Source organism: Morus notabilis, unplaced genomic scaffold (assembly GCF_000414095.1).
Source record: "Morus notabilis unplaced genomic scaffold, ASM41409v2 Scaffold322, whole genome shotgun sequence".
In the NCBI taxonomy this organism is placed as follows: Eukaryota; Viridiplantae; Streptophyta; class Magnoliopsida; order Rosales; family Moraceae; genus Morus; species Morus notabilis.
Window position 1 is genome coordinate 225,868 of NW_010359499.1, and position 21,480 is coordinate 247,347.

General features: G+C 34.8%; 4 protein-coding genes and 1 pseudogene across 7 annotated transcripts; 3 read left to right on the top strand and 2 right to left on the bottom strand.

The window, feature by feature from the left end:
• The first annotated feature begins 1,925 nt into the window (after nt 1–1,925).
• LOC21401847 (Golgi apparatus membrane protein-like protein ECHIDNA) lies at nt 1,926–4,545 on the top strand. Its single transcript, XM_010094651.2, has 6 exons — nt 1,926–2,088; nt 2,983–3,039; nt 3,134–3,337; nt 3,496–3,555; nt 3,868–3,994; nt 4,081–4,545. Exons 1-6 carry the CDS (start codon nt 2,074–2,076, stop codon nt 4,167–4,169), a joined length of 552 nt encoding a protein of 183 aa, XP_010092953.1. The 5' UTR covers nt 1,926–2,073; the 3' UTR covers nt 4,170–4,545.
• Nucleotides 4,546–6,924: 2,379 nt separating this feature from the next.
• On the top strand, nt 6,925–10,494 carry LOC21401849 (AP-3 complex subunit mu). The gene is made up of 8 exons (XM_010094653.2): nt 6,925–7,069; nt 7,233–7,332; nt 7,891–8,001; nt 8,105–8,194; nt 8,534–8,781; nt 9,202–9,411; nt 9,576–9,783; nt 9,890–10,494. The coding sequence occupies exons 1-8, from the start codon at nt 7,035–7,037 to the stop codon at nt 10,133–10,135; spliced, it is 1,248 nt and encodes a 415-aa protein (XP_010092955.1). The 5' UTR covers nt 6,925–7,034; the 3' UTR covers nt 10,136–10,494.
• Nucleotides 10,495–10,533: 39 nt separating this feature from the next.
• On the bottom strand, nt 10,534–12,910 carry LOC21401850 (psbP domain-containing protein 1, chloroplastic). 3 transcript variants are annotated; one of them, XM_024163327.1, is made up of 4 exons: nt 12,711–12,910; nt 11,931–11,993; nt 11,401–11,835; nt 10,534–10,901 (listed from the first exon to the last, which is right to left on the bottom strand). In XM_024163327.1, the coding sequence occupies exons 1-4, from the start codon at nt 12,828–12,830 to the stop codon at nt 10,680–10,682; spliced, it is 840 nt and encodes a 279-aa protein (XP_024019095.1). In that variant the 5' UTR covers nt 12,831–12,910; the 3' UTR covers nt 10,534–10,679. The 3 variants fall into 3 exon arrangements, with proteins under 3 accessions (XP_024019095.1, XP_010092956.2, XP_024019096.1); XM_010094654.2 differs by having other exon boundaries at nt 11,401–11,819; nt 12,711–12,778; XM_024163328.1 differs by having other exon boundaries at nt 11,401–11,828; nt 12,711–12,778.
• A 3,020-nt stretch (nt 12,911–15,930) lies between these two features.
• On the top strand, nt 15,931–19,983 carry LOC21401851 (alkaline/neutral invertase A, mitochondrial). 2 transcript variants are annotated; one of them, XM_024163330.1, is made up of 7 exons: nt 15,931–16,042; nt 16,148–16,955; nt 17,564–17,723; nt 17,850–18,061; nt 18,256–18,749; nt 18,872–18,920; nt 19,227–19,983. In XM_024163330.1, the coding sequence occupies exons 2-7, from the start codon at nt 16,188–16,190 to the stop codon at nt 19,551–19,553; spliced, it is 2,010 nt and encodes a 669-aa protein (XP_024019098.1). In that variant the 5' UTR covers nt 15,931–16,042; nt 16,148–16,187; the 3' UTR covers nt 19,554–19,983. The 2 variants fall into 2 exon arrangements, with proteins under 2 accessions (XP_024019098.1, XP_010092957.2); XM_010094655.2 differs by having other exon boundaries at nt 15,931–16,955.
• Nucleotides 19,984–20,368: 385 nt separating this feature from the next.
• The window catches only part of LOC21401853, a 2,108-nt pseudogene continuing 996 nt past the window's right edge, over nt 20,369–21,480 (bottom strand).

Sequence of the window (21,480 nt, forward strand, 5' to 3'; positions counted from 1 at the left end):
GACATGTTTGCGAAAGAAAAATATTTTAACACAATAGCTTGATTTTAGCTATTGGAATCATAATGAACTGTTTTAAAGGTTTAATGAATATTTTCTTAAGATAAGATATCTTGCGAACCGGTAAGCCCGCTGATGGCTTAGATAGAATATGGAGAGTGTATCCTTGGGGGTGGAACCCGGACCGGGCTACTACGGTGGTGATAAGGCTTATGCTTGTGGTTGTGTAAGTAATTTATCTTAGTATAAATTACTTGCTGATGCCTATAATACGGAATTTTTAAGTTATATTTCATTTTAGAAAAAAGATGCTAGGTTACGACTGTTGTGTTGGAACTGAATATCTTTATTTACTTACTCACTTATTTATTTATTTACTTGTTTATAAAGTTTTCTTAAAATTCATCCTACTGGGCCTTTTGCTCACGTTTTTCTTCTATTTTTATAAATACTAAACTCCTCCCAGGCGACACTAGAAGCAGTGCAGAGTAGCTGAATTAGTTGCTACCGTCTGATCAAGTGAGGACATTGCACTCTTTCATCCTTGTGTACAAATGTAAGGATTGTAAACTCTTAGAATGTAAACTTTACATCTTTAGACTGTGGTTGATGTCTGTAAATGATATTTACATGTTCATGTATATATAATATTGTATATCATGTGGGTAGAACCCTGAATGATGCCGGAAGCTTAGTTTAAAACTTGTTTTTTAAAAAGTGTGAAAGTCTCCATAACTTTCTTGTAATTTAATTTTAGCAAAATGTGGGGCTTGTTTAGAAATTTCCTTATATTTTACTTTTAGTCTCAATTATTATATTTCTAAATGTTTAAATACTCTATTAATCATGTTTAATCTCTAAACGAGTCTTCACATCACTAACTCATATTTTGGGGCGTGACACAAGCTCAGAAACAGTGTTGTAATCTTACAGACTACAGAATTTTCACTCATCATGAGCTTAATTTATTAGTCCGCTTCATCTCATTTTCTTTTTTTAGTGAGCAAAAAACAGTCGAGAATCTTGTTATGCTATAGATAGAACGGTGCGGTTTAGGCAAAAAGAGACAACAAAGCGGGTTTGGCCCTTTAGACAAGGTTCTTGCGTATTTGTCCTTGAATTTTTAGTGAAGAAATAAATTGCTCCTAAATTTTTAATTTTCATAAATAATCTTCTGAATTTAATAAAACATGATAGAGTGCTCATAAATTGATAAAAGATATTGAAATAAAGAAAAGACCCTCATACATGTGACTTTAAGTGCATCATTATCGTGTTTAGTAAAGTGATTAAACCATTTTGGACTCAAAATAGTAGCTGAGCCTGTGTTTGATAAGGTTTTTTAGGCCCATTTTGAACTCTGTTTTGATTGTTTGAATCCAAAATGGGTCCATTTTTCCGAATTACGTCCCCTTGATTTCAAAACTTTGAACCTAATTTGCACAGTGAATTTAATTTCAAAAGTTCAGTTTTATAATGCAACTAGCTTAAAATTTTATACACAAACCAACCATAATTTCGGATTTCACTCCCTTTTCAAACCGATCATCCATGAACATCATTTCATACTATAAGTTCAAATCATATTTTTTAAACTTCTAATTTCAAACTAAAAACGTTCAAAAAATCACGTTTTGAATCTATTTATCAAACGGATCCTAAAATTTTAATATCTGTCTTAAACGAGCCTATCTGACATGTACAATTGCATTTCTGTCAAAACAATGTTGGTCGACGCTTCATTAAATTCATAGAGTAATTTGCTAAAATTAAAATTTTTAGGGGTAATTTACCAAATCTCAAAAAATTTAAGGGATAAACATGTCAAATTTCCTAAACAAGAAGAATCGCCAAGAATTTCACAGAAATTTGGGGACTTTTTTTAGAAAATCTCAAAATCACCCTGACTACTTTCCAAGGCATAATAATAAAAACAGGCCCGAGCCATTCTTCTGCAAAGAAGAAAGATCTATTAATCTGTAGATGTTGAATCTCCATAACCAAAACCTAGCTTGAATTCACACCAAAAAGCTTTGGATCGTCGCCGGAGATTGTCGACTCTGTCAGATTTCAACAATGGATCTCAACCAGGTGAGTTGACTCGGTTCCCACCTCCAAATTCCCTTTGCTCTCGTGCTAGATTTTAGGGGTTTACGCTGATACGTGATTTTCTACGCTTTTGCTCTCAGAAATCGATGCATATTATGATGTTTTCTTATTGTGTGTTTGTTTAGAAATTAGTAGTTGTCTCGGGTTTAAACAATTTGATCGTATTTTCTTTTTGGGTTTAAGAATGGATCTGGTATTTCGATTGACCTAGGAGCTTGGCGTACTTGTTTGGTTGGTAAGAAATTTTAAAGAAGAACAGAAATTAAGTTAATTCTTCATTTTGGTTTTAGGAAAGATTGACATGCAACGAAAGAAAGTTATTGGGTGGTGCGTATGTTTTTGCATTTTGTGATTTACATGGGTTAAATGCCGTCTTAATTACTAGATTATTGTTTTGATGGATAAAATGGATTTAGATTTGTAAATTTCATTTCTCGTCGTCGTCGTTGTTCTTTTGGGGTTTTTAGCTGCAATGTTTTTTATGGTTTAGAAAATTGTGTGAAAGAAAGAGTCATCAGAAAATCATCCCTCTGGTTCTTGAAAGGATTTACGGTAAATCTAAACAAATAATTAAATAAATGGCTTAGTGTAAAGCGAAACCCATTGTACTTTTAGAGATCCATGCATATGTAACTTATTCATACTTGTCCAAAGAAATATATATATATAAAGGAAACGAAATTTGCATATTTAGCAAGCTGGCATGGCTTCAATCCCAGATCTCCAGCGATGAAACTTGTTGAGATTTAAACGTTATTTCTTTTGGTTGCTGACAAAATTAGGAAATGCAATGAAATCAATTTTTGCGTGTGGAAGTTATTCTTCTTATTCCAACATGGTTTTTTATATGGAATGATGAATGAATCTTATTTGCAGCCTGTGGGGGAGAACTATGCCAATCCAAAGACGTGCTTCTTTCATGTTCTGTTCAAGGTCTTGTATATATGACTTAAGCATCTTTTTAGATTTGTTTCTGAAAAATCTTCTATATAATATATTATAATGCTTTTTTTTTTGGGGGGGGCAGGCTGGAGCATTGGCTTTTTACATACTCTCTGCTCTCTTTTTCGATAGCTTCGTCATCATTTTCGTGGTGACTGTTCTTCTCGCTGCTCTTGATTTTTGGGTGGTCAAGAATGTGAGTGGCCGTATTTTAGTTGGTTTGAGGTGGTGGAATGAAATAAATGATCTTGGTGAGAGTGTGTGGAAATTTGAATGCCTTGACCAAGAGGTTAGTGTTTCCAGTTACTATTGAATTGTATCAATTTATTTTTCCTTGGGCGGACAGCTAATATCATTTATTATTCTTTTGAACTGACTCAAAATATTCATTACTAGCTCCATTGTTGTTTGATTCTTAAAGCTAACTCCAAGTTGATTTTGCTTTAGTCATTGGCCCGGATGAACAAGAAAGATTCATGGCTGTTTTGGTGGACACTTTACCTTACGGTAAGCAAATATGACTCATTTTGGCGTATTATAAACTGCCAATTTCATTTTATAGAGATCTAACAAGAACAAGTATGTGCTTAATCATAAATGAATGTGAAAAAGGAGTTTAGAGCTAAAGTATCATATAAGATACCAGATGAGGAATAGATTCAGCGCATGATGCTAAAGAATTTCTTGCTTGTAGGAACTAGTAACCAGGACTCATCTAGTTGTAGGTTAGCTAAATCTTGCATGTCTAGATTATTATACTTCTAGATTACTTGTTCCCATTTGTTATAACGTCTGTTTTTTGCACCTTGTACTCTACAGGCTGTTGCGTGGATTGTGCTTGGAATATTCTCTCTCATAAGGTTTCAAGCTGACTATCTGCTGGTGGTAGGAGTTTGTTTGACCCTCAGCATAGCGAACATTGTCGGCTTTACAAAATGCCGCAAAGGTGTGGAAACTGATCGTGTCTGATACTTTACAGTGCTTTTCTTTGTAATTGCATTAATCCAAATGATGTCTTCTTTTCTATCTCAGATGCAAAGAAGCAGATCCAACAATTTGCCACGCAGACTCTCGCATCACGGGTTACATCCACCATACAGTCGGCTTTCACTGTGGTCTGAACCATTGATTCTGGAAGATTGAAATAATACGTGAGAGATTATACTTTTGTAAGGGATGCCCAGGTGCCATTGGGTGCATCTAATGTAAATGATCACTATACTGGCCAGCATCTGAGTTGCTTTGTGGGCTTCTTTAGGTATACAAGATGACAGATTAGAGGTTTTTTTGGACGCCTTGTTGGATTTTTAGTTGTTTGTTTGGTAAACATGGTGAAGTTCAATTCAAGCTAGTTGTATATTTTCTCTTCGTACAAAAGCTTAGATAATTCACATTTTGATTCTGGTAGAGCTTTGCAGCTCCATTTTAGCTTCAACTTCCCGCAATAAAAGATCAGCAGTAAACCTTATATTTTGCGAATAAATATCGTACGTTCACGGGCCCTACAAGTCTAAAATTCCTGTTATGAAAACCATTTCGACATGTCTCGTTTTATGGTAGGATTATGGGCATAAAGGGCAACGTGCTTGTTCATTGTTGATAGCGAAGACATCATAATTAGAAGACATTTGAAATGTCGTTTACGATCCAAAGGACGATTCTTCCTCATTTTTTAAGTTTTACTATTTGTTTTTTTTTTTTTCTTTAAATAAAACCTTTTTAAGGCAGCAAACTCTTAAATGCTAAATGATATATATACATATGAATTTATAACCGATGTTTTAAAAAAAAAACGACGGAAATTCTAAACGATAATTAATATCAGTCTAAACTAAATTGACAGCAGAATTTACAGAAAAACGACACGGCATTTCCCTCTAAACGACTCGAAACTTTAATTAAAAACCTACAAGCTCACTTTACTCTTCCTCCCGAGTCCTGATTTTTGAGAAAAATAAGACCAACTTGCGTAAAAAACATGTGTTTTGTTTCTACCGAGATACGTTTTCCTACAAAGATTGTTGTCGTTTCAAGGCTATAACGTGCGTTTAGTTGCAGTGAGGAATTCACATTTCCTTCACAAGCTCCAGATCTGATTATTCAGCAAGAAAGAAAGGGGAAAAAAAAAAAAAAAAGAAGAAAAGAAAAGAAAGGAAAAGAAAGCAACAAAAACTAAAACAAAAGGCTCCAGATCTTATCTCCTCGTCTTTGCAGACCCACAAATTAGATTTTGAAGCTTAATAACAAAGGCAACGGCCTTTTATCTCTCAAGCAGCTTTGCGCTGAATACTTCCTTCCTTTGCCATCTTTTCTTCTGGTGGTGCTGTACTCGGATTGCCGGCGGAGTGAGTGAACAGAAAGGAGTTGACCGATAACAGTGAGCAGAGAGAAGACGTTAGAGATAGGTGAGAGAAGAAGAAAATTAGGCATCTCCGGCGAAGCTCGCTGGCGAACCTACCGATGAGATAACCGGGACGGTGATGTTGAAGGAGATCGTAAACCGAGTAGTGAAATGGACGTCTAGGTGCAGGCCTGTACAATCGTTGGGTTGGTGCGGGATAAAATTTTTTCGTATTCTGCCCCAAAAGGAACGGGTTATACATATTTAAGGACCGTTTAGTTCGTTGATTTGAGTTTTTAATTCGAGTTGAGATTTAATTTTATGTGAAAATTTTTTATTGTAATAAAAAAATTAAATGTGATTATTTATAAAAATTTTTTACTGTAATAAAACTCAAATTTTAAACTCAAATCAGCAAAATCAACGGAGCCTTAATCTCGACGTTAGACAAATTTCACAATTTAATAAGTATAGGTTGGATTGGAATGAGACGGTCAGGTTTATGTATCAAAGTTCAATTTAACTTTTAAAGCTTATTGTCTAATAAAAGTAATAATTTTAACATTCAAATTTATTATTAAATAATATTAATTATGAAATAAAAATAATATTAATAATCAAACATAACTCTAACAGTTTATTATCAAATAAAAATAATATTGATTAATCTATCATTAAATAGATAGTAATTTAAAATTTAATTCAATATTAAACATGAAGTAAAGTAGTCTATCTAATATCAAACATAAAATAAACATAAATTAGAATTTTAATTCAAATTTATCCAAAACAAGCATTGCAACAGCAACTATCATTATCAATTCACACTCATAGGCTCTTTATTAAACATGTTTGTGCGGGTTATGTTAGGTATGTGGATTATTATAGGCCCAACTCATAAACCGTTCTAAACATCTCAAGTCAGACATTTAGTGGGCCGAAAACTAAAAAATAATGTTATAAATTGCTTTTTTATGTTAGGTTAGAGTGAGATGGGTTAAATTTATAGGTTGTTTGGATTTATGTACAGTCCTATTTAGGTGGGTTTCTTGTGAAATTTGTGAAGGGCAGTCATGGAAAATAATTTAGGGCCCGTTTAATTTGTTGATTCGAGTTTTTAATTCGTGTTGAGATGTGATTTCATATGAGAACTTTTAGCTGTAACAAAAAAGTTAAATGTGACTGTTTTTAAGAGCTTAAAACTCAAATTCTAAACTTAAATCAGTAAAATGAACGAGCCTTAATTAACCAATGGAATTGGTATTCCACTCACCTCTCATAGGAATGATGATTCAATTAAGATTACATTTGGTTCATGTATTCAGATTCATGATTCAGAATCATTCTCATTTTATGTGTATTTTTTATGAGAAAAAATATTATAAAAAACTATGAATCATAATTTAAAATTATAGATGAATATAGAAAATAAACTGTCCCCTAGAAGGTCCAAAAACAATTCCGTTAGAGGTATTCTGAGGTCTATGATCCAACCAAACATAAGATTTGGACTTTTCCATTCCATTCATTTCCAGCCCAACCAAACGCACCCTGAGTGTTTTCCTTTTACCTCTTCCCCTCTGCAAAGCCAATACCGATCTATTCATTTCATTTCGATAGAAAAGACAGAGAAAGAAGAAACAATATGTTACAATGCATATTTCTCCTCTCAGATTCCGGGTAAGTTGAACTTATATTTCATCATCACCAAGGATTCCATATTCCAAATAAAGATTTGGGTTCTAATTAATGGCAATAAAAAATTATGTAATCATCTTTTGAGATCTCTTCCTTAGAAGAAGAAGAAGCTGTTTATGAATTGTTTTTGTTTGGATTTTCACAGAGAAGTTATGCTTGAGAAACAGCTCACTGGGCACCGCGTAGACCGCTCCATCTGTGCTTGGTTTTGGGAACACGCCCTTTCTCAAGCTGATTCCTCCAAGGTTCCTCTGCAAACTTTTATTATTTGTTTTATTTTTCTTTTTTTGTTGATGCAAGTATAGACTTTTTACCTTCATTTTTGATTGTTTGTTTCTGGGTTCCTCGAATTATTTTCATTCATAATTCAAGTTCGAGTTTATTGATTTTTCATAATTGGGTTCTGGGTTCTGTGTGTAAGTGAAAAGTTTACTTCCAATTTCAACTCTTGGCTTCTTATATCTATGGTTGGGCTATTTTTTTATAGCAGTAATGAAGTCTTTCAAGAATAACACTGTTTTTTTGGGATTCCCATAGTAATTATAGTAGTTATGAATAGTATATTCTATAATTACTTGTGAGGACGACTGACATGGAAGAAAATAGGCAAAATCAGTACTAATTATAAAATACTGTATAGAAAAAGTTACTACTATAGTTGTTATCCATATGGAATCATTTTGCTTGGTGAAGGTTTAATCTGGATTTTCATTTTATACTTCAGTTCACTCTATTATTCGACTACTAGAGCTATGTTGTGTTCTTCTCATGTGTACTCATTTATTTTTTCTTTTTTCTAATAGTTACAACCAGTAATTGCTTCACCAACACATTATCTTTTCCAAGTTCTTCGAGAGGGGATCACATTTTTGGCGTGTAGCCAAGTTGAGATGCCACCTCTGATGGCTATTGAGGTAAGTTTTAGCAGCATGTGCTTTACCATTTCATTGTCCTTCCTTATCATGTATGTGCTATAAGATGATTGAAATGCCTGAGATTAAACCGTTTGATGTATAGTTCCTGTGCAGGGTAGCTGATGTCCTCTCTGATTACCTAGGAGGCCTTAATGAAGATGTGATAAAGGATAACTTTGTCATCGTATACGAGGTATATGAGCAAACCCTTGTGCTGGTTATAACAAATTTATTATCGGTGATTGCTGAGCATAATTTTCTCCTCGAACATGTGTGAAGGTGGACAGATTTTACCATTCACAGTCGTGGTTTTGCATAAGAAATTTATTCTCTCTTTTCTCTGTCACTTTGACTTGCATGAAAATAAAAAAGGAAATGGAAGAATTTGGTTTCCTGTTCCGCTGACTATGCCGTCATGTTGTGTTGTCTCATTATGGCCACATTTTAATTTTCACATGGATGTTTAAAGGTTTTTTGTTGCTTAAGTCATGCTTGGAGTGAAAATAACCACCCGTTTAATTTTGATGCTTAGCTTCTGGATGAGATGATAGACAATGGCTTCCCTCTCACTACAGAACCTAACATCCTGAGAGAGATGATTGCTCCACCAAATATTGTTAGCAAGGTGTTGAGTGTTGTGACGGGTAACAGTTCCAATGTGAGTGACACACTCCCAGGTGCAACAGCATCTTGTGTTCCTTGGAGAACTACAGACACGAAATATGCTAACAATGAAGTATATGTTGATCTTGTTGAAGAGATGGATGCAATTATAAACAGGTCTATGTTCAAATTTGCTTCAAACGTCAGTTTTTCATGTGCGATGATTCTGTTGGTGTTTAGTTTAGCCATTTAGACCTTCATAGATGATTTAAAGTTTATGTAACTTTTATGAGAATTGAGATTCGATTGAGTGAGGTTTGAGACTCCATTTTTAGTTGTATTATTGGCATCATTTCTCCTTTTATTCTTCTTACTGTTGTTTTTTCTTTTCTCTTCTTTTTATTATGCTGTTGAATTAGAAAAGCTTTCCTTATGTGAAATCTGACGTAATCTATTTGCTTAGTTCATACAAAGTTTCTAGAACAGATTAAGTCAAGGAAAGCAATAAGTGTGCATAAATTAGCATTTCACTGGTTTCTTTGATTATATAGCTTAGTATTATACTTCAATCATATTTTCTGGGTTTGAATGCTGTAGGGATGGGATCCTGGTGAAGTGTGAGATATACGGTGAAGTTCAAGTAAATTCTCATCTTTCCGGTCTTCCTGACCTGACTCTGTCCTTTGCAAACCCTTCTATTCTTGATGATGTAAGGTTCCATCCATGTGTTCGGTTTCGCCCATGGGAATCTGATCAGATTCTATCATTTGTGCCTCCTGATGGACAGTTTAAGCTAATGAGTTATAGGTGTGTTGTATTCGGTAGACAACTATCTTGTGGATTTATTTACCAAAAAAAAAATAAAATTACAATGTGGATTCCATGTAGCCTCCTTTTTCCTTAAAAAATAGTGATTAAAAAAGCATGAATATATGTGTATGACATCATAATATTCTTTTGCATCCACATAGGGTTAGAAAGCTGAAGAGCACTCCAATATATGTAAAGCCTCAGCTGACTTCAGATGCTGGGACATGTCGTATTAGTGTGTTGGTTGGAATACGAAACGATCCAGGCAAAATCATTGACTCAGTAACTCTGGATTTTCAACTGCCTCCTTGCGTTTTATCAGCTGATCTCTCCTCGAATTGTGGATCAGTGAACATCCTTTCTAGTAAGGTACTCATATTGCAGTCTTCTTTACAGTTTTCACTAATGCTCATTTCTGATAAGACATCAATGTTTTTGCCGGAGCTTTGATTTAAGAAATCTATCATTAATGCAGAAGTGTTCTTGGTCAATTGGCCGGATTCCGAAAGATAAAACCCCTTCAATGTCTGGAACGCTAGTGCTTGAGACAGGATTAGAGCGGCTGCATGTATTTCCCACTTTTGAAGTGGGTTTTAGGATTATGGGCATCGCCCTTTCTGGTGTCAAAATAGACAAATTGGATATAAAGAATCTACCTAATAAACCTTACAAAGGTTTCCGGGCCCTCACACGTGCCGGAGAATTTGAAGTCCGAGCATAATTCATTGACATGAGCTTCATTTTTCTGATGATGCTTGGATCGAAGATTTGTTGTCATGTGGGAATGTCACCACAAATAGTGCATTTTGTTTTTTCTCTTATTAAGCGGGAATTCTATTTGTTTGTTGTTCAAAGCGCTTTTTGTTTAGAGGTGAATTGGTATTCTGTTGTCGAGGCAAAAAAGAAAGAAGCTAAATGTATTTAGAGACTGCAGCTAGAATTTTCATTATCATGGTGTAAAATCTCAGCAATTTGTTATATTTGTTTGGAACGTGAAGCTTACAGAAATAGTTGGTTTCTTCCTCTTGCTTGATACATCATTTCTAATCCAGTTTTTTCATTCAGAAAGACAGTTTACGTTTTGTCATTAGTGCATAACTTGAACAAAACCAATTTTGTATTTGGCAGCCAAACATTGACAAGAAGCTGAACCAGGTGGAAAAACTCATTAAAGAATGCACATCATTCAAGAATCAATTGGGCTACATTTATAATGGGAAAATGGCATTCAAAGAAGATTACAAGGTCTTTGAAAACCATATGGTTTAAGCAGCCACCTTGTTCACTCTAAAGGAATCCATAACTTGGCGGAGATCATTCTCTGCTTCTTCGAAAACATTTTCAGGTGTTTGCAGTCTCAACTCATACAAACGATTGTTTTCAACCCCCAGAACAGAAAGGTACCTCCTATTCCATTCGAGTCGAGGTATTCGGTCTTGTGGCATAACTGCTAGCTCATTGTTGTTTGCATATGATTTAATGTTTACCTGGTGAATAAAACGTCAAAAAACAGTTGATGAAGACATGCCCTTAACGTGAGAATTCTCAGAAGGGTAACAGGTTGGTACATGCATTGTCATTCGTGTTTCACCTTTGACTAATATTAGGGACCCCAAGTTTTATTCCAACTGATGTCTTGTGAGTGTGTTTAAAAAATTATCACGTCAATTAATATGAAAAGATTTCATCTATTAATGAAAATGACAATAACTAACTGCCACGCAAGTTGGTATCAAAAAATTTGGGATTAAAGTAGGATCCCTTGCACTACTCTTTGTGTTTCTACAGATTACAAGTTTCCATGAGAATGATAACATCTTTTTCCTTGAATGGTACATTTTCTGTAAACCAGAGGAAACCTAAATGTACTTAATCCCAATTCTTTTGAGACAATTTGGCAGGATTGTCTTTATCTTGACCAAGTTATCTAACCCACGTAATTGAGCTTTCAAACATAAAAAAATAAAAATAAAAACTATATGGTACCTCAACGTGGTAATAGAGCCTCCCGTCTTCAGCAGTTTTTGATGAGGTAGAAAGAATGTTAGATTCGCGTCTAACGCCGAGTCTTGTAGACATAAACTCTGTCAGATACTGCTTAAGTACTTTCTTTGCAGCTTCTTTTGGCGGACCCAAGTCTTCAACACTCTTGTATCTGGAGGATGAAGGAGAGGACAATTCCACAGAGAGATTTTCATCAAGAACATAAGGATCTCTGAAAAATATATCCGCTCCCGCGCCTCGCACTTGAATCCAATTCTGGGGATACTTAAAGGAATAGCCATCAAAAGTGTCTATGTATTCCCTGAGGCCAATAGATTGTTCAGCAAATGCAATATTGTGGAACCCAACTTCTGAGAAGAAGTAACCTGACAAGATCAAGGCCAATGCATTCCTCCTAGGCACTGCAAAAGCTTTAGTCTGATTATATATTAGAATTGTAGGCCATTGGGTGTAGTTTTATCATTAACTCTTTCATTGTTATTCACATAGAAAGCTACTAAAAGAAAGAGTACCGGATGCTGCCTTGAAACTGTAACATCTAATTCTCCTTTTGGTTTCCATACCTTTTTCTTATACTGCAACCACATACAGGTGAGGTGAGGTTAAAAACTTGAACAATGATCAAGCAGATGGAGCTTTGGGTATGCCTTACCTGTTGTATGTTTCTGAACGTCGAATTTTTTCAAAATCACGTTAAAAAAATGCAATGCTAACAAAACTTTATACAGAGTGACGCTTTAAAACAGAACCCTACTGATAGAGTAGATACCCTGTCGTAAACATCTCATGAAAGATCAATAGAGAGATCCTCAAAGACTGAAAATTGTGGAATCAAGAATGCCTTCTTTTCTGAGATTCTTAGGGTAGGACATGAATAGTAAGGCTCCATTTTGAACCGTTATATATATATATATATATAAGTGAATACATTTTTCGTTTTGATGTGACTTTAATAGAATCTAACATTTAGAAATATGCATTACAGTAAGGTAAACTCCTTGCTATTAGACAAAACATAAAAATTGTAACTCATCAGACATCCATTAGCTAATAGGAGTTTCTGACAATATGACGCAAAAAAAAAAAAAAAAAAAAAAAAAAAAAAAAAATTTTTCAAAAAAAAAAAAAAAAAAAAACTTTTCATAGACCGGCAATTTAAAACACAGTAGTCTTACAAAATTGGTTAGAGAAGCTAAGAAAAAGCAATTCTAGTTTGTAGACAGTTGAGAAACAAAATCAACAAACAACAATACGTTGGAAGAGGAAAAGAGAGAGAGAGAGAGAGAAAGAACCTGAACTTGAGAGTGGATTCTAGAGGCATTGGAGTGAGAGAGAAAAGAAAGGTGGGAAATGGAAGAGGAAAAAGTAGGGTGTTTGTTCTGCTGATGATCTACCACCACCAACCTTGCCATGATTCTCTTTCTCTCTGTATACTCACTAAATCCTCAGCCTTTCATTAAAGTAGCTCCCACTTAGATTACATTACCTGACCCTCATCTTCTCTTCTGTTCCAATGACAACAAAGAACATTAATTTTTTTTTTTAAAAAAAAAAAAAAAAAAAAGGATAGTTAACGGGCCTCTGAGACTTGTCGGCCCAGCCCAACTATCATTGTGACCAAATGGCCCAAGTCACCTAAAATCTGGTTTTAGCCAGCAAAATCCTATCCATGGCCAATGAACCACAAGTTTAATAGGTTCATGACACATGGCATGTACATATAATCCAAAATTCTCTTACTCAGCAAAAAAAAATAAAAATAAAAAATTCTAAAATTCTCAAACAAATCCTTTGGGTGTCTAACCATCATTACATGTACATATAATCCAAAATTCTCTTATTCAGCAAAAAAAAATAAAAAAAAAATTCTAAAATTCTCAAACAAATCCTTTGGGTGTCTAACCATCATTTGCTCAATATTGTGATGTTTTATTTGGTCATAAAGCCAAAAGTGCAATTTTTAGTAGTGGATGTGGTTTAACCATCATTTTGGCATTGCCAACAAGCGCACTTTTCTGGATAAGACCTTAAATATGATTGGCTTCAATTTCCTCCTTTTGCACTTTTTTCCACGTAAGAGCTTAGCAGGCGACTTTTCTCCAATTGGTTTGTGACAAGAACAGTGAGAAACCAAACAAAAATTTTTTTGTAAAAAGGACCGTGACAAGAACAGTGAGAAACCAAACAAAAATTTTTTTGTAAAAAGGACCATATTAGTGTGGGAAAAATGGCGTGCGTGTTTGAAACTGTTTTTTTTAAATATATTTTAAAAAATAAAAAATAAAAAATAAAATAAAATGACATTTATTTAGTAAATATTTAAAATGATAATAATTTTTGTGAAAGAATTAAAAATTATTTAAAAATTATTTTCATTTTTTTGTTTGTATTTCTTAATGCTTATTAATAATATTATAATATATTAAATAATAAACACGATTTTATTTTTTTATTATATTTAAAATAATTTTTTTAAAATTTAATTAAATATAATTTTAAAATTAATCTCAGAATGATTTTTAAAATAATTTCATTTTTACTTTTAATTAAAAATAAAATCATTTAAATTAATTCTGAAACAGAAGGTTTTTTACCCCAAAAAAATGTGCGTACTCTAAAAGTAGAATTTGCCACGTTGCATGATATTAGTGGCTGAAAGAGCTTGAGGTTTTGTAAAATTACATTGGGGCACGAAAAGTAGTGGATAGAATTCCCTAAACACATCACCACATCTCTCTCTTTTATCTAAACTGACCTGGTGCCGATATTGTTATATATATATATATATTTTTTAGGGGACAATATTGGTTTTTTAGGACAATAACAATATTAGTATGAACTTTTTTTGGGTGTTTTTTTAAACGAAAATATCGGTGTTTTGTATTTATTAGTTGTCTGTTCTATATTAAATTTTATTAAAAATTAAATTAGATTAAAAAAATAATATAAATTTGATAGTTATTAAATAAAGAATACTAGTGTTTTAAAAATATAGGAAAAATCAGAAAAATTTTCTGTTGTTATTTGTTAGACCTTCAAAGGCCTTTATTTTCACGTGCAATTTACATGTTGATCTTGCAGGTGTCCTTGAAAAACTTATATCCACAAGAAAATATGTAAAATATAGAAGGTAAAAATAAAGTTTCTGTTCAGCAAAAGAAAAAAAAAAAGATTTTGCATTCTACCCAATGAAAATTTGAGGCGTGTGCCACGTTTGCCTAACCTGTGCCTTACAATTATTTCGTGGAAAAATGAAACAGAAACCAATCTACGGCACTAATTCTTTCTTTCAACCTCTCTTTCCGTTGAGCAAATCTAGTTAAGTATCTTTGACAAATTATCATAGAAATATTAAATATAGACTTAAACAGAAAAATGAAACATCAAAGTGTACTAACTAGTACCTTATGATTAAAGAATATCACTTTGCTCCGTTTTCTTTTGAAGATAAATTTTTCTTCATTTCATTCATTTTATTTGTGGCTTTGTGAAGTAGAAATAAAGTATGGTGGTAGAGGACTTTTTTATTGCATGCATGGATCTATTTGGTTTATGCTAAGATATAATTTATTGGAATATGTGGTGTTCACTCTTCAATTGTACAATTATTTAAATTCTTTATTAGTTATGCAATTACATGTTTTTTTTTTTTCCTTTACAAAACTAAAAATTTTTATCTTCATAATAGCAAGTGATCCATAAAAAAAGTAATAATGATGGTGATTTCATCATTGTTCCACTAATTGAAATTGCTTCCCTAGAAAATAATAATTGAAATCAGATTACCCCTACAAAAGTTTCTTCATATTTTTGTATATTCTAATTGGATTATATTAGGAAATTTCCTAAGAAAAAAAGTATAACTAGAAATTAGAGACATTTATGGTAGAACGGTTATTTTAACACTAGTACTTTAATAGTTCGTTTTTCAACAATTTAATATGTGAGCATATGAGTATCATGGATTGTAAATCTGTTGAAAAATTAATTTAATAATTGACACAACAATTAAGGCCTCGTTCACTTCACAGATTTGAATTTTTAATTTGAGCTGAGATGTAATATTTTATGAGAACTTTTTACTGTAGCAGAAGAAGTTAGATGTGACATTTTCTGAGAACTTTTTTACTGTAAAAACCTAAAACTGAAAACTCAAATTGGTGAAATTAACGAGGCCTAAATGTTTCCTTGAAAATTTCTTTTTGTACAAGCATGAGCCCATAAATTTCTTTCATTTTTCTAGTTTTAAAAAAAAAAAAAAACAAGATTCATTGAAACAACAATTAAGTGCCAAAAAAAAAAACAATTAAGCGCTTCCTTAAAAATTTCTCTCTGTCCAAGCATGAAATACCCTTTCCTTCATTTTTCCCTTCAAAAAAATTTCCTTCCCTTTTTATTAAAAAAAAAAAAAAAAAAAAAAAACATATTGTTTTCGAAATTCCAAGACAGTCCCTTTCCTTTCTCACCGCCTCTCTATATAACGCATCTCCCAACTTTTCTAGCCATTCTTTGCTTTGCTTTTCCAATTTTTTATTCAGACAAAACATTTCCTTTCCGTTCTGTAAATTATCTTGCCTCAAGATTATCACCAACCACCCCTGACTTTCTGCCTCCTTTTCTCTCTGTAAGTTCGTCAAATTTCAATTCTTGGTCCATATTAGCATTTCTAATTCTCAGAAATAAACTTTTGAAGAAGACTGTATAATATACCTGTATATATTGTTTTCAGATTCGATTTTCTTGGTCAATCGTTTTCCTTTCTTTCCGCTATGAATTCCGTTAGTTTTCTAGGGAATTCGACGATAAAACCCACTTGCAGAATCGTATTTAGTTGTAGAAACTCGGCGTTTTTGGGGTTCCCGCCTGCAAAATGCCTCCATGGTTTTGCTTTCAATAGAAATTCAACCAAGATGTGCCTTAATCTTGACCATAGCTGCCAATTCCATGCCGGCCCCTTTCGATTATCAGGGTTTCGCCGAGTTTTCGCCGAAACCCATAAGGCTTTTCGTGTACCCAGTTGGAGTTTTGGTCAATCTGGAGTCATATCAAGGCCTTGTAATGTTGGCACCACAACTAGGGGGGTTTCTCTTATTACTAATGTAGCCTCGGATTTTCGAAATCTCTCGACTTCAGTTGAAACCCGCGTGAATGAGAACAACTTTGAGAGGATATATGTTCAGGGTGGTATGAATGTGAAGCCTTTGGTGCTGGAGAGAATCGATAAGGAAGAGAACATAGTGGGAGGGGAAGTAGAAGTTGGTGGTGAAAAGGAGGGATTAAATGAAATCTGCATTGAGAGTCCGAAGAGGGAGGAATCCGAGATAGAGAAGGAGGCGTGGAGGTTGTTGCAGAATGCGGTCGTGACGTATTGTGGGAGTCCTGTGGGAACTGTGGCTGCAAATGATCCTGGTGACAAGCTGCCTTTGAACTATGACCAGGTCTTTATTCGCGATTTTGTTCCTTCAGCGCTCGCTTTCTTGCTTAAGGGGGAAGGAGAGATTGTGAGGAACTTCCTCCTTCATACCTTGCAGTTACAGGTATTATCTCATGTCCACTTAATCGTCATATTTTGTTTTCTGTATCGTGCTTTATATACATAAGTTGCATGTCTTATTTCAATTACTAGTTGTCGTTTTCTTAGATAATCGTTTACGTGTTAGGTAACCATTTTTTATTTATACTTTGTCGGTTTTGCACTGACAAAGCTAGGCAGTTGAGGCAAAGGAAGTATCGCTTTTTCCATATTGCTAACGGGCAGTGAACTAACCTAAAATAATGTTTTTTTTTTTTTAATACCATTGACCATTTTTTTTTACTGAAGATGAACTAGTATAATGCTTCCTGTGTGGTTTTAATAACTAAAAATTCTAAAATAACGATCTTTCTATGGTAAGAATGGGCAACAAACTTCTTTGTTAGGGGTGTTCAGAGAACTTTAACGCACTTTTCCTTGTGAATGATGTATTGTACGTTTCCTCGTGAATAGTGGTCCTATTCACTGTTTCCATGTTTTTTTAGCATAATCTTTTAGCATGTCTATTTTGGTACTTAATTATTTGTGCTGATCCCTATATGCTGTCTGGAATCTGGAACAAAGATATTTTTACAATGCCTAAAGTTCTTATTGCTTTCTCGCCTTTTACAGAGTTGGGAGAAAACGGTAGATTGCTACAGCCCAGGGCAGGGCTTGATGCCTGCAAGTTTTAAAGTTAGAACTGTGCCACTCGATGAAAATAAGTTAGAAGAAGTTCTTGATCCAGATTTTGGTGAATCTGCTATTGGCCGTGTTGCTCCCGTAGATTCAGGTTGGTCTAACAGAACTCAGTATATACGTACCCATAAAACTATACTGAAGGTTGTTTTTATGCATATCCTCTGTATATGCCATTGTACGTGTTTTGATTAATCTGTTTCTTTGACTTCCTTGACAGGGTTATGGTGGATTATTCTATTGAGGGCTTATGGAAAGATCACTGGTGACTATGCTTTACAAGAAAGGGTTGACGTCCAAACAGGGTTGAAAATGATCCTGAACTTGTGCTTGACTGATGGTTTTGATATGTTTCCTTCTCTGTTAGTCACCGATGGCTCCTGCATGATAGACCGACGTATGGGTATTCATGGCCACCCACTTGAAATCCAAGTGAGTTCCATACGTTTGATTTTGTCCTTGACTGTTCAACTATAGACCAGTAACGACCGATTTAGCTTTTCTTATTACGAATGAATTTCATGTTCGACATTCCTGGCTTTGTTATTATTATAGTAGTTGTAGAGACTCATTGCCCAATTATTGCCTCACCTTTGGCTTATCTTGTCCTTGACGACTTCTTTCAGGCCTTATTTTACTCGGCTCTGCGATGCTCCCGTGAGATGCTTTCTGTAAATGATGGATCCAAGAATTTAGTGAGAGCCATCAACAACAGGCTCAGTGCTTTGTCATTCCACATCAGAGAATATTATTGGGTGGATATGAAGAAGATCAATGAGATCTATCGATACAAGACCGAAGAGTATTCTTTGGATGCTACCAACAAGTTCAATATCTACCCTGAACAAATTCCTTCATGGCTAATGGATTGGATCCCCGAGGAAGGCGGGTATCTCATTGGCAATCTACAACCAGCTCACATGGATTTCAGATTTTTCACACTTGGAAATCTATGGTCTATTGTTTCATCTTTAGGTACTCCGAGGCAGAATGAAGCTATACTAAATCTGATTGAAGCAAAATGGGATGATCTTGTGGGCCACATGCCACTAAAGATTTGTTATCCCGCCTTGGAATCTGAGGAGTGGCATATAATAACCGGCAGTGACCCGAAAAATACGTAAGTTTACATCGTTGTTCTGGTCTGTTGCATTTACTATGCCGACTTTTTGCATGCAGCTAGAAATACCTCATTGTTTTTGCCTTTGTTCACAACCTCTAAAAGATACTTGTCTCTTACAGTCCTTGGTCGTATCACAATGGCGGGTCTTGGCCGACACTTCTGTGGCAGGTATGCCCGGATTCAGTTAACCATTTATGTTTTGATAAAGCTTTACACTTATGGAGCTTAAGAACTTTGATGTCAAGATTTCAAGATGCCTTTCCTGAAACATTGGCTTTTGTTTGCTATCCGTTATACAACCATTTGCCTTTCGAAAGTTATTTTTTATCTTATTATTATTATTATCATTATTATTATTATTATTATTATTATTGTTATTGTTGTTATTGTTATCTTGCAAGTATAAACCGGTCCTTCTTTTCGAACTTATGATCTAGCCTAACTCAATAAAACACCATAACCGTTGTTTTGTAGTTCACGTTGGCGTGTATCAAGATGGGAAAACTAGAACTAGCTCGAAAAGCAGTTGCTTTGGCTGAGAAGCGGCTTGCAAAAGACCATTGGCCGGAGTACTATGACACCAGAACAGGGAAGTTTATTGGAAAACAATCTCGACATTACCAAACATGGACCATTGCTGGGTACCTTACATCAAAGATGTTCCTGGAGAATCCAGAGATGGCGTCTTTATTATTCTGGGACGAGGATTACGAGCTTCTCGAGATCTGTGTCTGCGCACTTAGCAAGACTGGGCGGAAAAAGTGCTCCCGAGGTGCTGCAAGATCTCAGATTCTTGTTTGATGGGTCTCCAATTCTTTCAAGATCACTGCATTTTGGCACCATGTGTGCAGGGTCATATTAGTTCCCCACATCAACAATGGTGCTATATGGCTTATGGTATTCTTCTACTTTTAAAGGCAGAATGCCTTTATACTGTACAGCTACGACAAGTTAAAAGTGTAGGTTCTGAAAAGATTTCAGAAAGAGCACTTTTCAACTTTATTTGGTATGGACATTTCTTTTACACGTTTTGTATTAGAATAATTCCTTTTGCTATCCGATCACGTTTAGTTGATCGGTGCTGACACATAAACTTATTGGTATTACCTCAGAATGTACTCCAATACAACTAGTGGCCTAACATCTGAATCTGTAAATTATATGACAATAAATGCATATGTAGTTAATTTAAACTTGCCTCAAAATGTTGAAGGATGACTTTTTCTTTTGGGTCAATTATTCAAACATACCTCTATTTTTTTTTTTTTGGCAATTTATCTTTCTAATTTTGGAAACTACAAAAATATACTTTGAATTTAAAAATTTTATTTTAATTTACCCTAACAAAAAAATGGAGAAAAAGAAAAAGTACCCTTAATAGATTCTGAAAATATTTTATACGTTTGAAAAACATATAACAACCCTAGAACAAAACGATTCCTTAGAGTTCTGCCAGAACAACGAAAACCATGTACAAGAGAGAGTAAAGAACACTTAGTAGGATAGATAACTAGATAAACTAGTGAAAGCTAATCTCAAACAACTGGCCTTTTCTCTAATACAAGCTCAACCTAACAAATTAAAAATATTGGTAATAATTAACCCAAGCATTACATTCAGAGCAGTCCTCTTGTTCTCTTGTAGTCGCTAACAGTCAATGTTTGAGCATGTTTCCTTCCATCATCCTCTAAAACTCTGCAGCCAATTGTTGCTTCTATCCAGCCAAGTATCCAAGCTGAGCACCCTGGGGTCCACCAAACTTCTGAAGCGTGGCCAAGGATATTGGTAGCTCAAAGTTGTGTAGCATGTTTGACTTTGTCCCTCGATCCATAGGAGCACTGGTATCAACCAACTTTCCCGCATCTGCTGCAGCTTCCAAGGCTGCTGCTGTGTCTTTGTCAGCAGCACCTTCCACGGCCTCATTCTGATCAACAGCCTTTGCGACGTAGTAATTTCTTGATCTCGTCCATCTCCTTGAAAAGGGATCGTACCCAGCATCCCCAGCTTTCAAACTCATGTTCACTGGTCTCAGTTCCGAGGCATTTTTTAAATTTTCAGCCCTGTTTTTCTTGTTCATCTCAGCTAGTCTGATGGCCTTGGCATCTCTCTCTTGGGCTTTCTGTGACGCTTCCAATTCCTGCAGCCTTGTCTTGATCCTCTTTACTTTCTGCCTTATCACATTTGCTTTCTGCGACTTCCAACTGTCTCTTTAACCAGTCCTTCTCAACCGCACTGTTCAATGGCCTTGACAGGGCATGCTTTTTCTGCAACAACATTTGCTTCACGGTGGTTGCGGAGTATACATATTTGTGGGCTTTTTGTAAGGTCACTATCTAGTCTAACACCTGTTGTTTGTGTGGCATTCGTCCTCCGCTACGTTTCATATCTCTAACCAACTGATCAAACTCCTCTTTCTTTGGAGCAGAATCCGAAAACATAGCCATCTGCCATTTGGTCAAAGAACTTACATTACCCCAATAACAAATTAGATACTTGTGTGTGTTTTTCACCTCTAAGCTATACTGAAGGTTAGGATGTGATGAATCAACATTCTGAATCATGCAAAGCCTGTAGACGGGCCCAGTTGTTGACTTCCCAATTACAATTCTCACAAAGCAACCAACAATTAAATTCTCAGAGTGGTTCCATACACCACTTCGCAAGTTTTGATCTTTGGATAGTAATGCCCTTTATGTCCTCATATGATGCTGGCTCTGATCCAGGAATG

Excerpts from the sequence above, each read along its gene's own strand:
- LOC21401847 (XM_010094651.2), top strand. Across the intron at positions 3,338-3,495 it reads TTGAATGCCTTGACCAAGAG|TCATTGGCCCGGATGAACAA; the intron begins GTTAGTGTTTCC and ends ATTTTGCTTTAG. Across the intron at positions 3,556-3,867 it reads GGTGGACACTTTACCTTACG|GCTGTTGCGTGGATTGTGCT; the intron begins GTAAGCAAATAT and ends TGTACTCTACAG.
- LOC21401849 (XM_010094653.2), top strand. The coding sequence starts at position 7,035 with ATGTTACAATGCATATTTCTCCTCTCAGATTCCGG. Across the intron at positions 7,333-7,890 it reads CTCAAGCTGATTCCTCCAAG|TTACAACCAGTAATTGCTTC; the intron begins GTTCCTCTGCAA and ends TTTTTCTAATAG. Across the intron at positions 9,412-9,575 it reads TTTAAGCTAATGAGTTATAG|GGTTAGAAAGCTGAAGAGCA; the intron begins GTGTGTTGTATT and ends GCATCCACATAG.
- LOC21401850 (XM_024163327.1), bottom strand. The coding sequence starts at position 12,830 with ATGGCAAGGTTGGTGGTGGTAGATCATCAGCAGAACAAACACCCTACT. Across the intron at positions 11,836-11,930 it reads CAGTTTCAAGGCAGCATCCG|ACTAAAGCTTTTGCAGTGCC; the intron begins GTACTCTTTCTT and ends ATATATAATCAG. Across the intron at positions 10,902-11,400 it reads GGCTCTATTACCACGTTGAG|GTAAACATTAAATCATATGC; the intron begins GTACCATATAGT and ends TTTATTCACCAG.
- LOC21401851 (XM_010094655.2), top strand. The coding sequence starts at position 16,188 with ATGAATTCCGTTAGTTTTCTAGGGAATTCGACGATAAAACCCACTTGC. Across the intron at positions 18,062-18,255 it reads GCCACCCACTTGAAATCCAA|GCCTTATTTTACTCGGCTCT; the intron begins GTGAGTTCCATA and ends GACTTCTTTCAG. Across the intron at positions 18,750-18,871 it reads GGCAGTGACCCGAAAAATAC|TCCTTGGTCGTATCACAATG; the intron begins GTAAGTTTACAT and ends TGTCTCTTACAG.